The 16,057-nt window shown below is 53.8% G+C and overlaps 1 protein-coding gene across 1 annotated transcript; it reads left to right on the top strand.

Moving 5' to 3' along the window:
• Positions 1 to 7,486: 7,486 nt before the first annotated feature.
• Prss27 (serine protease 27) lies at positions 7,487 to 13,728 on the top strand. Its single transcript, XM_046443146.2, has 6 exons — positions 7,487 to 7,605; positions 9,825 to 9,851; positions 10,752 to 10,914; positions 11,707 to 11,978; positions 12,345 to 12,514; positions 12,816 to 13,728. Exons 1-6 carry the CDS (start codon positions 7,557 to 7,559, stop codon positions 13,107 to 13,109), a joined length of 975 nt encoding a protein of 324 aa, XP_046299102.1. The 5' UTR covers positions 7,487 to 7,556; the 3' UTR covers positions 13,110 to 13,728.
• Positions 13,729 to 16,057: the final 2,329 nt, after the last annotated feature.

The following is a 16,057-nucleotide window of genomic DNA, read 5'->3' as shown; positions in this document are numbered from 1 at the left end:
GGTCACGCACAGAGTTGGAGGAAGATCCGGGAGGAGAAGCCAGGCTTCCTCCTGCAAACCCCAGCTTTTCTCCCTCAGGCCAACTCCACCAGAAGCCTGGGGACCTTCCCCTACATCTCCCCTGGAGTGCCGCCTCGGGGTGACTCAGGTGATCACTCCTGCCTCATTAATCCGGCTGGGCTCGGTGTGGGGAAAAAACATAAACTAAATAACTTCAACCAATTCATGTCTGGTCTTGCTCTGCTTCCCCAGCCAGCGGAAGTGCGGTCACTGCGCTAGGAATGCCGGGAAGGCTTGCCAACTTCCGGCCGCAGAGGTCGCCGGTTAGAGGCTGTTACCGCAGCCGGGGTGCGCCTGCGCGGGCTGTGGGTGAGCGCAGCCAGGAAACATCCGGTTCTGAACGCGGGTTGAGCTCGTGCGGACTGCTGACGCACGACGCCCGAGGACCCTACCCCGCGCGGCGCCAGGACGCTCCTAAAACCCAGGGAGAGGCCGGGCGGCTGGGTTCCGCGGTCTCCCCTCGACCGCGGGCACGTCTGTCGCTCCAGCCGCAGCCTCGTCCTCCAGCTCTGGTGCCCATTGGGATAGGGAGGTGAGCGCCATCGGGAACCAAGTGACAGCGGTGCCTGAGCTGGTGCACGGAGGCGCTGGAGCTGATGGTTCATTTCTCAGGCATCTTGCAAGATGCATGTTACAAACATTATTTGCGGGGACTGGAGATGTGATAGAGCGCTTGCCTAGCATGCATGAGGCCCCGGGTTCATCCCCAGCGCTACAAAAAAAGAAAAAAAAAATTAAAAATCCACACTTATATGTTGCCATTAAAAATTAAATTAGATAAATCTACAATTTAATAAGTTGCATTAAAAACAAAATATTCAAAGTTCATTACTGATTATTTTGCTACGTTTTACTACTAAGTTCTTGAAATTATTTATGTCTATTGTATCTGTACAGTAGGGGGTAGGTACCTTATAATGGTGTGCTACGCCACATTTTTTTCTAAACTATGAATTATTTATTTCTGAAACCTTAATATTTTCAGATCTTGATTGACCCTGAGTAATTGCAAATACAGAAAACAAAATATGAGTAAATGGGGACTACTCTACTGAATGCTCCCTCTCCCCCTCTTTCTCCCAGTCCTTTAATGGCTTACTTGCCCTTCTTCCTTACCTACTGTCCACAATGGCTTTCTTGGCAAACTCCAGAACTCAGGACTGACTGATTTCCTTCCTTCCTTCCACCCTTCCCCACCGATCCCCGCTTCCTCTTCCAGGAAGTCAGTTGCTAAACATTCAGCTGCACACCACTGGAATCAGAGAATACAGGAGAACATGGCCAGAGCCTGTGGCCAGAGAAAGAATCTAGGCAATTTCCTTTTACTGAAGGCCCAGCACAGGTCTGACACATGGTGCTCAGTGTTTAGGGGAGGAAGGATATTACCTGCTAAACTGGGCTCCACCAATTTCCTTAAGAGCAGCTTGCTTAACTTTGATGCTGAAGTTTTTCTAATTGTCCTAATAGCCCTCATTGCACACAAGGCCTTGAGGGCTGCTAACTGAAGTTGCAAAGGTGAAAGTTGGTCAGCTAGGGAAGCACTTTGAGTTGGGTGATGTAATCCAAATTTGCTTTGGGATGAGAACCAGGCATCTGTAGGCTGTTTTGTGGAGACCCAGACCTGGACCAGTGCATACAGGTGTGGGACCTACATATGTGGGACCTGCGTAGTAGGAAAGGGGCGATAGAGGTGAGTGTGAGCCACAACACATGGTCCTTGGGGCAAGACACAGCAAATAGACAGTTACTATAAGTGTGATGAGTGCATTGGTTAAAATAAGGAGGTCTAAGGGCTAAAGAGTGTCTCATTCTGCTTGGAGGAGGTAAGGAAGCTGCCACTTGACCCTACAGTCAGAGGGTAGCAGTCAAAAGAAGGATGACAGGACTTGGGGTACAGCTCAGTGGTAGAGCACCTGCTTAACATATACAAGGCCCTGAGTTCCATCCCTAGCACAGGGGATGGCAAACACAGTTGTGGTAGCATATGCCTGCAATCCTACCAGCTTGAAAGGCTGAGATGGGAGGTTCAAGGCCAGCCTGGGCAACTTAGTGAAAATTGTCTCAAAACTTTCAAAAAGGGCTGAGGATATAGTTTGGTGGTACACTGCCTTTGTGTCAATCCCCATTACATGAAAAACAAAAAGAAAGAACACAAGTGGAGACCCCAGGCTGAGAAGCCCTGGAAGGCCCGGGTTTGTGGAGGCCCTGTAACCGAAAAGGCATGCAGAGGCAGATGGGAGATGGAGCTGAAAGAGATGGCATTTCTCCTGGCTGAGGCTTAGCAATAATGGCCAGCTGTGGGGCAGAGTTCTTGACCAAGCGGGGGTCTGTTATTCTCTAGGCTTGACCTCCCTGTATCTCCCACTTTCCTCCCAATCCAGCCAGGAAGGGATACTGAGTCCAAAGATTACTGGCTCTACACCCAGCCCATGATGCTTTGTTTAAACACATGGTTCTGTCTCTCTGTGTCTTTCTTGCACACCCACACACATGCGTGCATGTACAGCACCAGGAAAATTTTGCCCAACTTCAGCATGTAGCTGGATGTCATGACTCAAATTCAATTCTCTGAGGTTTTTTGTTTTTAACAATATGCCAGGCATGGTGGTGCACCTATAGTTCCAGTGTTAGATATACCAAGGTGCCCAAGAAATCAAACACCTGTGCTGGAAAGTAGGCAGTCAAGGCATTTACTTCTGACACAAGGGCATGCTACAGAACCTGGCTAGCAAGCACACCTGGGCGGCAGTCCCCTGGTTTATATACCTAACAGCACTGCCCTTCACCCTTATTGGCAGACTCAAAGGTACAATCTCTGCGATTGGCTAATTTTAAAATTAGGGCAGGCAAAAGGGAAGGGCTATAATTTAAAATGGCTACAATTGGATCCAATTAAGGCTGAATTCTATATTCTGAAAGTGGACCACCAGACTTTGTATTTCTCATACCAGCTACTCAGGAAGCTGAAGCAGGGGGATCTGTCTCTTGAGCCAAGGAGTTCAAGGCCAGACTAGGCAATATAGTGAGGATTTGCCTATTAAAAAAAAAAAAAAAAAAAGGCCATGCCAAACCTGAAAAACGAAGCTGCCTCTGAAAAGTTTTTAATCTTGATAAATTTAGATGTTTCAGTCTTTATGTGTGTACTTTGTATTCCAGGATTATAAACATATCTTTCCAATATTCCTATAGTTTTGGATTTTAAAAATAAGTTTTTGAATGACATGAAGATAAACTATTTTCCGATTTTACTTGCTAATTTTTTCACTGATGTTTATTGAATCAATGGTCTTTTGATTTCCACTATTGAAATGATATTGATGCAAAATACGTTCATGTATTCCCGTTAGTTTTGGTGGGGAAGCAGAACCCCCAGGAGTGATGTGGAGTCAGGCATTAAGCGTAGGGTTCACTTTTATGTGCAGCATATTGAGAGCAAGGGAGGCGGAGAGGGCACTGTGCCCAGGGACTTGCTGCTACGAGGGCTGATGGAGAAAATGTCAAGCCAGAGCAGGGAGAACCGGAACCAACTGGGACCACATCTGTGACTAAGCCCCTGACTCGATGCCTCATGTGACCTGCAGGCGGAGCTGGCTCCCTTGGCCTCCAGCCTACGCGAGGCCTGGCCAGGGACTCCAGCAGTGGAGAAGACCTGATGGGGGCTGGGGAGACCACCTCATCTGGAAAACAGTAAAGAAAGAAAAGAAAGGGTGGAAGAAGTTATTCCAGGCCAATAGTGGGAGCAAGTGGGCCAGTGACATTAATGTTGTGAACACAGAACTTCAGGTGGCTGAGGGACTTGGTTGTTTTGCATCTTCCTGTGCTGTGTCCCCTTTGCCTTCCCTCTGGACTGCGGCTCTCTAGAGACTACTGTCTTCCTTGGGTGCACTTGCCTTTCTCCTGATTTGGATGCCCTGTGTCTTGGATCTCACGTCTTTCTCTGCTTATCTCTTGTTCTGATGGAGCACATCTGGCAGTGGCCTCATCAGGTTAAAGATGATGCTGTGTGTGTGTGTGTGGGGGTGCTGATGGCAGTAGCAGCAACCCCATCTCTGGAGTCTCAAGGCTCATGAGCAGCCGGCCTAAACTGGAGCACTATCCTCATACTATGGTAAGGGTTCCTTCACTGCTCTTCTCTGACCCCTCTCTGTTTCCTACAGCCTACATCTTCTGCTTCCTTGATTTACTCCTCTGGGAGAACATCTTTCCTTTAGCGGCTTCCCAGGAGTAGGGTGTATGGGGAAAGCTTTTGAGAGCTTTCATGATGCATGAAAATGTCTTTTTTCTTGCACTCTTGCCTGGGAGCAAAGTGACACTGCATCTGACTGACCTAGCTCTTCCCTCCTTTCTTCTACCACACCCTTCCTGAGGCCATTATGGGTCAACCATGGGGCCAGAAGTCAGGCTCCCATTAACATCCTGCCCTGGGATTGTCTGCACTGAGTGGGACAGCAAGAAGCTCTAATCTTTTAGCTGGAATTCCTTGGAGAGGAAACTCCAGCTGCAGTGCATCCTGGCTCCGGGAGCCCTCTCAGAATACAGCAGGCAGGCTCCAGGGAGAGGCCTTTAGCACCACTCAATCCTGCAGTTTACCTTCAACTGGAACCCCTGAGGGGAGTCCAGGAACCCCCAACTGTGGGCATCTGTTGAGTTCCACCAGACCTGATCAAAAGAAATTCCCATGAGTTCATGACAACTGGTCATAGCAGTACCTTGGGCAAGCCTTTTCTTTAAAATGTTGCTGTTATTAAGTTTTTAAAATTTTCATTGTTATTACCCTTCCTACAAATCTTTATATCCCCCTTTTTCTAACTTCCTATAAATCACAAGCATTGTCCATATTTACCCTGAAAATGTCATTTTTATAAATTCTATTCAGAGGATGTATTTGCTGTTGCCCTACAAGTTTTTGTTTTGGTTTGTTTTTCCAAATATAAATAAACTAGGCATGAATATCTTTGGTCAAAATGCCTTTTCTGTACTTAAGACTGGATGGACTTCCAGGGATGAAGAAGTCACACATCAAAGAAAATAACTCCTTTAACACAGAGGCACTGATTGACAAAAGGCCAGTTCCATGCCCACCTGCTGACCCACTTCCGCCTGGCCATGACTAATGTCATTCCTCCAACCTCCAACTCTGTGCTAACACCCTTACGGATAACTGGCAGCTCCTTCTGTGGCTTTGATTTGCATTTATTTAATTACTGAGGCTGGACATTTCTCAGCAAGTCCATTAGCCAAATTGGTTTCCTCCTGGTGACTCCTCTGGGTCCTTCACCCATTTCACCTTTTGCATCCAGTGTTTCCCTCCTCCTCCTCCTCCTCCTCTTCTCCTTCTCTTTTCTTCTTCTTCTTCCTGTACTGGGAGCTTATGCATGGCAAGCACTCTAAACCTTGAGCTATATCCCCAGCCCTTGTATTCAATGTTTCACTGAACAGTTTCCTTTATATAATATATATTAATATGTATTATATATATATATGTGTGTGTGTATGTATATGTATGTATAAATAAAACTTGTTGATGGACCATTATTTACTTATATGTGGTGCTGAGAATTGAACCCAGTGTCTCACACATGCTAGGCAAATACTCTACCACTGAGCCACAACCCCAGCTCCCCCAGTTCCAATTTTTAGGAGAAATTTGAAATCATTCTGGATTCTTCTTCATTTGTTTGGTGGATGGTGTGCAGAAGACACCTAGCTTCTCGCTCACTGCAGCCCTGCCCTGCTGCCTGATATCAGTTTTGGGTTTCACAGGCCCCAGAGTGAGGCAGCTGGTGTGTGTGCATGCAGGGGGAACCAGGGTGCTGGTTGTCTGATTGCAGACCCCTATTTTATTCCTCCGGAGTCCAGCCTTTCCTGGTGTCCTTGCTTTCTAATTGCATACTGACTTCTTTTGCAAGACTTCAGAGGAACTGGCTTTGGGAAACTGGCTGAAGTCTATGGCCAAACCATCCTGAATCACCAGATCTCATTTCAAAGGGGAGGGGATGAAGAAAGGCATCCAGGAGAAAGCAGTTAGCCTCAAAGGGTCCCAAACTGTTTTTTTTTTTAATTATTTTTTAGTTTTCGGTGGACACAACATCTTTATTTTATTTTATGTGGTGCTGAGGATCGAACCCAGCGCCCCGTGTATGCCAGGTGAGCGTTACCGCTTGAGCCACATCTCCAGCCCTACTGTTTCTTGAGTGCCTGGAGAAGTGTGGTCACCCAGAGGTTTTGAAACACTTTCCAGTTGATAATTAGCCCCTTTCCTCCTGTAAATGACGCCTGCCATCTCCTCCCCGCTGCAGGGCGTGTCTTTTGTTCACCTCTGTTCCCCATACCTAGAAGCGTTGGGCACCCAAAGTGTTGAATGAATGAATGAACGAACGACTCTGGAGTCTTCCCTCCTCCTCCCTCCAGCTACCGGAGGCAGCCCCGCGTCTCACACACCGGACTCCAGGGACAGAGGAGGGTCGGAGGGAAGGCGGCCCGCGCCTGGGGACGACCCAGGGGTCGCGGGGGACAGGGAAACAAAGGGCGGCCCCGGCGGCGGGACAGCTCCGCGCCTGGCGGCCACCAGGGGGCGGGCCGGGCCGACGGCACCGCGACACGCCCACCGCACGCGGGGGCGACCGAGGCAGGGCGGCGTCCCGGGCCCTCCCCGCACCCCGACACCGACCCGCGGACTCGGAGGGCGTGTCCGCCCCGGCCCCGACTCCTGCTCTGACGTCAGTCCAGTGTCCCAAAAAACTTCCTCTCGGACGTCTTCCGCCGTGGCCGAGCGTCCTGGACCTGGCGGGCGCGCCCAGGGCAGGCGCGGGACAGCCACCCGGCCCGCCACCCACCGCCTTCCCGGAATGGCTTCCGCCCCGCCCGCCCGGGCTCCATCGGGGCTGCGCGCCGGCGGGGCTCTGCGACCCGTGGTCCCACTTCCCTCGGCGCTTCTTTTCTGCACAAGCGCCCCGCGCCTAACTCTTCAGTGCCGGTCCTCAGATCCCGCCTCCGTGAGAGCGTTAAGGCCGCCCTCTTGGAAGCTGGGCACGCAGAAGGTGCTCATGAATATTGAATGAACGAATGAATGAACCGAGGGTCTTATGGGGGAGCTTCCCCAACACAGATGAAGACTGTGATCAGTTGGGTGGGGGGGTCTGGGCCTGCTGGGGAGTGGCCAATCAGCTCATGGTGGGGGGACTCCAGGGCACAAGTCCCCAAGTCACATAAAAAAACAGGCACATCTTGGCACCGGCACCAGAGGGTGTGTGGGGTGAGGGGTCTGGCCTGCGGGGTTCAAGGGGTTCAGGACCAGGTCAGTGAGGAGCCGGGGTTCTGGGGCGCCTCCTACTTGATGGAGCAGAGCTGGATGGGCTGGGCTGACAGGTTGGGTGGCATAGCAGGAACAACACTCACCTACAGCATAAAACCCCACTTCATGGAGCCCCGCACCTCGCTAGTGCCAGGAGCTCCTGCCACCTCTGACCCCCACTCAGCTGGACCAGGCTGAGAACATGAGGCAGCCCCTACCCCCTGCACTGCTGCTGTTGCTGCTGTGGCTTGGTGAGTCCTGGGTTAGGTCAGATCTGTCTGCCCCTCCTGCCCCCCAACCCCAGGAACCCTCTGCCCTGCCTGGAGCTCCAACTGAGCCCCCAGCTCCCAAGGCCTGCCTAAAGCTACAGGATGGGCCTCCTCTTCCCGACCCAATGGTTGGGCCCCCAGGGCAGGTAGGAAGGTTCCAGATGTTCCACCTGGGTGGGTATGAAGTGGGGAAGGCAAGATGGGGGCTGTGGGTGCAGATCTGAGAGGACCCCAAAGCTGCAGTCTGGCAAGGGCACCCCTCCACCTTCCTCAGGCACTCACAGTGTGCCAGGCACTGGGCATGGGCTCCCTGCTTCCTCTCACAGTGGACTCTCCCCACTTCCCCAGAGAAAGACTTCATTTGTGCAGGAGTTGAAGTTAGGTCAGGTGGGCTCCAAATCCCTAGGCCATTGTCAACTAGGTTGGGGAAAAGGACTAAGCTGGAGTTGCCACCTGAGCCTGGAGCCCACGGAGGCTGATTGGGGGCTCAGCAGAGAGCTGGGGGATGAGGACAGGTTGCAGAGGGTCCCACCCTCATGCCCACAGAGGATCAGGCAGTGCATTGCCAATCCTAGGCTGTGGTCAGCAGGTTCCAGCCAGGGCCCCCATCTGCCAGGCCTCTCCCTGCAGGGCGGGCCGCTCTCTACCAGGGAAACTCTCCCACATTCTTAGGCCAGCTGGGCCAGCCCAGCAGCCACCATACTTCCCTGTCCTCAGATCACCTCCCAGGGCAGGCCAGGTCACTCAGACCATAGCCTAGCCAGGGCTTTAGGATTCCTGTCCCCAGGGGTAGGAGGGCACCAGGTGGGCACCTCTACTGGGCTGTGCTAACCTCCCCCAGCCTCACTGGCTGGCCTCCCACTCCTGGCCTTAGGTAACAGCAGGATAACACCATTCTTTTGAGAGTTCATTTCCACAGAGGTGTGACGCTGTGGTTGCTTCAGCCTGTTGGGCAATCGAGGTCACTGCCAAAGTGGAAACAACGGCCTGCAGTTTGGAGGCTGGGTCAAGGGGGTCCCTCCTAGTAGCTTAGGCCTCATCTGGTTCCACCAGCTACAGGAGCTTCAGAAGCCCTGGGCCTGGGGGCTGATCCGTGGCCATGCTGCTGGCCCCTGACAGGCCCTGAAGAGCTCAGCTCTCTGGGTCAGCAACCCTCACCACCATTCTGTCCCTCCACACATTCCCTGAGCTCAGGCCCCTAAGCATGGCTTTGTCTTGAGCTCCCGGGTCTGTGTATAAGATGAGATTCCAGGTGGGACAGAGAGCTTGGGAACCAGCAAGGCTTCTGAGACTGACAGTGCAAGGGAGGAGGGCTTCCCAGAGGAGGCAGTGCTGGGGCCTCCATCTGGACTGGGGCCCACTGGGAGCAGCAGAGCTGCAGCAGGGAGAGTGGGTCTGATGGTGAGGAGGGCCTGTTGTGGGGACTCAGGCAGAGAACTGGGAGAGAAGAGGCTCTTCCAAGTTCCTGGAGGGAGAGAAAGGGTCATCCAGTATGTTCATGCCAATGTGGACAGAGGGTGGTTGGCTGGAGCAGCATTTGAAAAGTGAATCCTCAGGCCTCAGGAGGGGCAGAGGGTCAGGTGCTGTCTTCCACTTTTCTGTCAGTCCCTTGAAGCAAGGGTTCTTGGCCTGGGAGCAGCCCCTGGGAATCTGGAGTCTCAGGAGGCTGCCCCATGTGGCTGCAGGGCTGGTATTCTATTCAAGAACACAGAGCATGAAGCAGACCTGGACAAGACTTGGAAACCAGGCTTTACAAAGCCCAGGCTGCCCACGTGCAGAGGTGGCTCCGGAGCATCCTCACTCCCCAGCTCCTTGCGGCTTTAAGGGAAAGGCAAGACCCCACGCACCAGGGCTGGAGTTCTACTCCCTAACCTCAAAGCTTCCAGACCTGGATAGAGGTGGGCCATGGAGGGAGAGAGTCCTGAAGGGACAAGAAAGGAGTCATCCTGCTCCAAGTAGGGGAAGTCGAGTCACGGGGTCACCACACTGGCCTCTCCTGGTTGGCCTGCCATGTGGCCAGTAGTTTGCTGCCCTTGCAGATAAGCTCTGCCCACAGGCCAGACCTGGAGCGGCTGAAGGTTCCTGCTCTCTCCTTCTGGATCTCTATGGCTATCCTGAGGGGAGGGAGTGCAGGTGAGTGAAGGGAGGACAGACCTGGGCACAGGCAAAGTTGGCTGACAATCCCTTTTGTTCACTTTCAGGAACTCAGGGGGCCAAGGCTCTAAGAGGTAAGCAGGCGTGACTGAGAGCTGCAGGATGGGCCAGAACACCCACCCACCATACACACACACACACACACACACACACACACCACCACCACCACTACCACCATCCCCCACATCACACGCAAGGAGCCCCAGAAGGAAGCTTAGGGTAGGGAGGCGCATGCCTGTAATTCCAGCAACTCAGGAGGCTAAGGCAGGAGGATCCTAGGTCCAATGCAAACCTTGGCAACTTAAAATAAAGAATGAAAAAGTAAAATGGCTGGAGATGTAACTCTGCAGTAGAGAGCCCCTGGGTTCAATCCTCACTACTAAATACATAAATAAATAAGAAAGACCCAGAGGAATGCACAGGACATCTGGCAGAGGCTCATCAGAACTGGAGCCCAGAAAGGAATGAAGGAAGAAGGTCTACCACACACCCAGCAAGTCAGGACATGGTAGGAGCAGCAGCACGAAGCACTGCACAGGGTCAGGGAAAGGGTCAGCACAGACCTGAGGCTTGTCTCACTGCACCAAGCCTGTCCCTCAGGGCCACCTACCTGTGAAGGACAATGCCTGGCTTCCATACTTCCATGAGCTGCATCAGGCCTTGGATAGCTCAACCCTCATGACCATTCAAGAACACAGAGCATGAAGCAGATCTGGACAAGACTTGGAAACCAGGTTTTAAAAGTCCCAGGGCAGGTCACAGTGAGGGCCTGAGAATAATGGTGGTCAGGGCTGGGGGAATCTTCCTATATCAAACTCCAATCAATGCTCTGGGCTTCTGACTTCCCAAGGTCCCTGAGCAGGTCAGGGGCCAGGAAGACCAGGAATTGAGCAGAGTAGAAGTTGGTGTGTGGTACTGGGGCTGGAATCAGAGCCATGGAACCAGCCCCCAGGGAGCATCCCCTGTTCCCCCAGCCTGTGGGCGCCCCAGGATGCTGAACCGGATGGTGGGCGGGCAGGATGCCATGGATGGCGAGTGGCCTTGGCAGGTCAGTATCCAGCGCAATGGGAGCCACTTCTGTGGAGGCAGCCTCATCACAGAACGGTGGGTCCTCACCGCAGCACACTGCTTCTCCAAGTGAGTGGGCCTCCACCTGCCCTGTCCCCCCAAATGACCAGAGTAAGCCAGTTCAGCACCAGGGACAGCGCTGGGCCACTGCAGGCCTGTGGGCTGCTGCCTTGCTGCCTGTCCAGCAATCCCCTCCCAGCTAGGAGTTTCCTTTAGGTCAAGCCAGACCTAACTCCCAGCTGCAATCCCTGACCCCAGCCCTTGCTCCCATCAGCTGGCTTTCCACCAAGGCTCTGCGCACCTGGGGTCCTGACCCACCTCAATCCACCTCTCTCTGGTATCAGACAAGCCAGAGTTCTGAAGAGCATACCCTATCTTCTTCATCCTTCTATGGCCACCTACATAGTACCTGGGTAGGGGGCCAGATCCCCACCCCACCCAGTCCCAGCCCCTGGGGCTTCCCAAGTGCCTCACCCCCCACCTCACTGAAGCCCTGTGGTTCTTCAGACTGCCATATCCTACACTCAGAAACTCACCCTCAGAGACCACACAGCCTGCCCAAGGCACACAGGCAGGGCTGGGCCCTGCGTTACCTGGGGATTGTCATCTCCTTCAAACAACAGGCCTTCCAGTCCCCAGCTTACAAATGAGGAAACTGAGTTAGAGAATTTGTTAAGTCACCTGGTACCAGGGACAGAACTTCAGCTTCTGCGCCCCCTCACTTGCTGGGCAGCTCTAGAGATGACACTTTGGGAGACAATGTGTAGAGATGTCAGGCACTGTGGTGAGCCAGATGCCCTCCCCCAGTTCCCTGCTGCCTGGCAGGGAGGCTCACACCAGCTCTATGCTCTTTTCCACCAGCACCTCAGAAACATCTCTGTACCGAGTCCTGCTGGGGGCACGGCAGCTGCTGCAGCCAGGGCCACGTGCCATGTATGCCCATGTGAGGCGGGTGGAGAGCAACCCCCTGTATCAGGGCATGGCCTCCAGTGCTGATGTGGCCCTGGTGGAGCTAGAGGCACCTGTGGCCTTCACCAACTACATCCTCCCTGTGTGTGTGCCTGATCCCTCAGTTGTCTTTGAGAAGGACATGAACTGCTGGGTCACTGGCTGGGGCAGTCCCAGTGAGCAAGGTAAGGGGCAGAGCCAGGGGATAAAGGGGGATGTGTTGGAGAAGGTCCAGAACCAACAACCATTTTCTGTTGATATTGGTGTGTGTGTGTGTGTGTGTGTATATATATATATCTCCTGTGCTGAAACAAATGGGGTGGGGCTAGGAATGGAGCAGCCATTCCAGGAGCCACAGAGACAGGAAGCCCAGTCTGGTGTGGGGAAGAAAGGAAGAGGAATGCAGTTTTACAAAGCCCTGTAGCAGAAAAGAAGGTCTAAACACAAAGGAAACTTGGGGAGGGACAGGCAGCTGTGGGTCTCAAGAACCCAGGACCATGAGGTTCTGGCTGGACTGCCCACTGAGCACAGACTGCCATGACCCTCCCCAGACCGCCTGCCCAATCCGAGGATCCTTCAGAAGCTTGCAGTGCCCATTATTGATACGCCCAAGTGCAACCTGCTCTACAGCAAAGATGCTGAGTCTGGCTTTCAGCCCAGAACCATCCAGGATGACATGCTCTGTGCAGGCTTCGCAGAGGGCAAGAAGGATGCCTGTAAGGTAGGGGCAGTGTGGCGAGCTGGTGACTCAGCCCTGACCTGTACCCCGGCTAAGGTGGGCTGTGTGCCCATCATCCCCAGCCTGGGAGTGGTCCTAGGGTCTGGGCAGGCCCAGGAAGCTGCATTTCTAACTCCCCCCACCAGGGGTGAACATGCCGTTGACTGGAACACCCTCGTCCACAGAGGTGGGACCAGCAGATGGGGGCGAGGCAGGAGGCTCCCCGGAAGGGACTAGCAATAAGTGCAAGTTTACCCCCAGAGGCTGGCCCTGGGCTCTAATGGGGCTTATGATTCCTTTGTAGGGTGATTCAGGGGGCCCCCTGGTGTGCCTTGTGGACCAGTCATGGGTGCAGGCTGGGGTGATCAGCTGGGGCGAGGGCTGTGCACGCCGGAACCGCCCAGGTGTCTACATCCGGGTCACTTCCCACCACAACTGGATCCAGGGGATCATCCCTGAGCTGCAGTTCCAGTCAGGGAGGGAGGGTGGCCAGCATCGAGACCCCCAAGGCCAGCAGCGCCTTGGTCAGAACTCAGCACCCTGCCTGGCTGCCCACATGGTGCTGCTGGCCTTCCTGGTGCTGCCTGCCTTCCTCTGAGCCCTCCCAGGCTGGGACCAAGTAAAGCCCCACCCAGGGTGTACATTTGTAAATAGCCTTCCATCCTCCCCTCCCCCAAACACCTGTCACTTTTATTTATATTCACTTCCAATAAAAATAGTGCCCCTCAGGTTGGGACCTTTGGAGGTCTGGGGCTGAGGAGCTGAGTTGGGGGGGGAAGATTTGGAGGGTTTGGTCCCTGGCGGGTGGAACCATGGGAGGCATACCAGGCTAGGATGCCACTGGGTCCCAGGACTGTTCTGTCCTGTGATGCTGTCCCAGACCTCCTCACAGGAGGCTGCTTTGCTGTCACCACGTGCTTCAGTTTCCCCACCTGAGTATCTGCCAAGAGCTGCCCCATGCTGGGAACATGGACAGCGACCAACACACGTAGAAAGTTGGGTTACAAGCCAGCCAGTGCCTCTGCAGGAACCCTGCCCAGGGTGGGGTGGGGAGCTGAGGAGGAGGCAGGACCACACTGGGGAACTACAGCCTCCTTCCCCAGGCACCTTCCCCGCTCCACTGGAGGCTTCTCTAAGCAGTGTTAGCTGTTGCCTTGGGGAGTGCCCAGGCCCTGCGCAGTCCAGCCCCACAGCTTCCTCCAGGGACATTCACCCCATGTCCTCCCTTTTCTACACTGGGGAGTCTGAAGCAGAGGGGTTGGACACACCTACATGTGTGCATTGATGGCCACACACAGCTGCTTGCCCCACGTGGTGCTGAGCTGCAGGCACTGCTATCTGTGGAAGTGGCTGCTTGGCACAAGTGCTGTAGACCACAGGAGCACAGTAGGGACCACCACCAGGAGTCCCCTGGGCCACTTGGTGGCCTCTGTGGATAGATCATGTGCTGAGCTCCTGCTCCAGACCAGGGTGGGTGTCTTGTCCAGGAGGGGCTGCTCTTCTGTCCTATGAGGGGAGTAGTTGCCCTGGAGCCCAGGTTGGGGGGCAGTTCCTGAGATAGCCCAGGAATAAGCTCTGGGCATCCTGGCTGACAGGTGTTGGCTTGGGGCCCACCTCGAAGTGCACCTGCAACCACTGTGGGTTTTAAGGAGCCTACCCTGGGGTGGGGTTATGGGAGGCTGGAGGAGGTGCGGTGACATGTCCCACCTATACACCTGGAGCCTCTGTCCCAGCTTCCCCAGGACATGTGGCTGGGCTGGGCCAAGCCTAGGGAAGACATTACACAGACAGACATCATGGAACACAAGAGACCCTGGAGCCCAGGGCTTGAAAAGGGAAATAGGTTTATTTTGTGCAAGTCACAGCTCACACTAAGCTCAGTGTGTAAGGATGGAGGGGAAACACCCCAGGTTGCTGCAAGCTCTTCTGCATGCTGGGTGTGGGGGGGGCTCAGATGGAATTTTCCACATAGCCACCAGGCAGTCTCCAGTGATCTGCCAGGTGGGTGGCACCAGGGCACCAGCTGCAGGGAGCGGCTGGCACAGCCAGGCAGAGGGCTAGGGAGGGAACCTTCCACACTGGTGCTCAGAGCAGGTGACACTAGAGCATCCGCTGCCATAATCACAGTACCATCCACGAAGACATACATGGCACACATGCGCAGGCACCACGATCGGCCTGTGGAAACCCAGGAGAAAAAGGGCTGGGAGGGGACCCTTCTTGCCCCATCAACCCGGGGCCCAGAAGCATGTGTGGGAGCAGAAGACCTGAGGGCCAAGTGGCCCTGCCCAATGCCACCATCCAACTTAGGTGTTCAGAATGTAGGACAGGTAGGAGTGTGGCAGAGGGAGAGCCCCAAAGCCAGGGACACCCCTGCTCCTAGTATCAACACTACTTTCCTCAGAAAGCTCAGTCTGTCCAAAGGGATCAAGGCAGTGCTATTCCCACTCATGGATGGATGGTGCCAAGACTGAAGGGCTTTCACCCCCAGTGCCAGCACTAGGGGGATCAGCTCTCCATCTCCTGGGCTGGGCTCAGGCACCAGCCAACCAGAGGTGTGGCTCCTGCCCCCATGTGGTGCCCTGGACAGTAAAGGCATGGCCTCTGCAGAATGCCCAGCAGCTGGGGACCCACTTGGGGGTCCAATAAAATAATATTTAAAAAACAAAAAACAATGGAAGGAGACCCTCAGGGTTATACAAAAGTACATACAAGAGGAAGTGAGGGGAAAGGGAAAAATAATACAAGGGGGAGAAATGAATGACAGTAGAGGGGGTAGAGAGAGAAGAGGGGAGGGGAGGGGAGGGGAGGGGGGATAGTAGAGGATAGGAAAGGCAGCAGAACACAACAGACACTAGTATGGCAATATGTAAATCAATGGATGTGTAACTGATGTGATTCTGCAATCTGTGTATGGGGTAAAAATGGGAGTTCATAACCCACTTGAATCAAAGTATGAAATATGATATATCAAGAAATTTGTAATGTTTTGAACAACCAACAATAAAAAATTAAAAAAAAAAAAAAAAAAACAACAAAAAACTTGGAGGAGGACAGGTTTATTCTGGCTCAGTTTCAGAGGTTCCAGTAGGTGGTCACTTGGATCTGTGGCAAGGTGGGATGTGGAGGGGAGGGTGTGGTGGAGCGGAGCTGCTGACCTCGTGGCAGCCCCAAGCCTCTTCTGTCCCCTACCTGCTTCCTGGAGCCACCAGGGCTGACAACCCTCACAATGCCCAAGTGGTGCTCCAGGGACCCCCTCCATGGTGGGGGGCTGTGCCTACCACTGTACTTCAGATCTGGGACGCCCCAGAGGTCCATGTGCTGGAGGCTTGGCGCCCAGTGTTCAGAGGTGGGGATCTAGGGAAGTGACTGGATCATGAGTGGGCTGATCAATGGATTAATCCATTGATGGGTTCATAACTGAATGAACTGCAGGGGGTGGGGGACTGCAGGAGGGGTACTCATCACCAGCTCCTTCCTGGCTGCCACGAGGTCAGCAGCTCCACTCCACCATATCCTCCCCTCCACATCCCGCCTTGCCACAGA

Source organism: Marmota monax, unplaced genomic scaffold, assembly GCF_021218885.2.
Source record: "Marmota monax isolate L192 unplaced genomic scaffold, Marmota_monax_Labrador192_F-V1.1 WCK01_AAM20220418_F8-fsc00035, whole genome shotgun sequence".
NCBI lineage: Eukaryota > Metazoa > Chordata > Mammalia > Rodentia > Sciuridae > Marmota > Marmota monax.
Note: the sequence above shows the minus strand (reverse complement) of the source record. Positions and strands in the feature narration are given on the sequence as shown.

Coding starts and splice junctions, on each gene's coding strand:
- Prss27 (XM_046443146.2), top strand. CDS start 7,557: ATGAGGCAGCCCCTACCCCCTGCACTGCTGCTGTTGCTGCTGTGGCTT. Junction 10,915..11,706: donor GCAGCACACTGCTTCTCCAA/GTGAGTGGGCCT, acceptor CTTTTCCACCAG/CACCTCAGAAACATCTCTGT. Junction 11,979..12,344: donor GGGCAGTCCCAGTGAGCAAG/GTAAGGGGCAGA, acceptor GACCCTCCCCAG/ACCGCCTGCCCAATCCGAGG.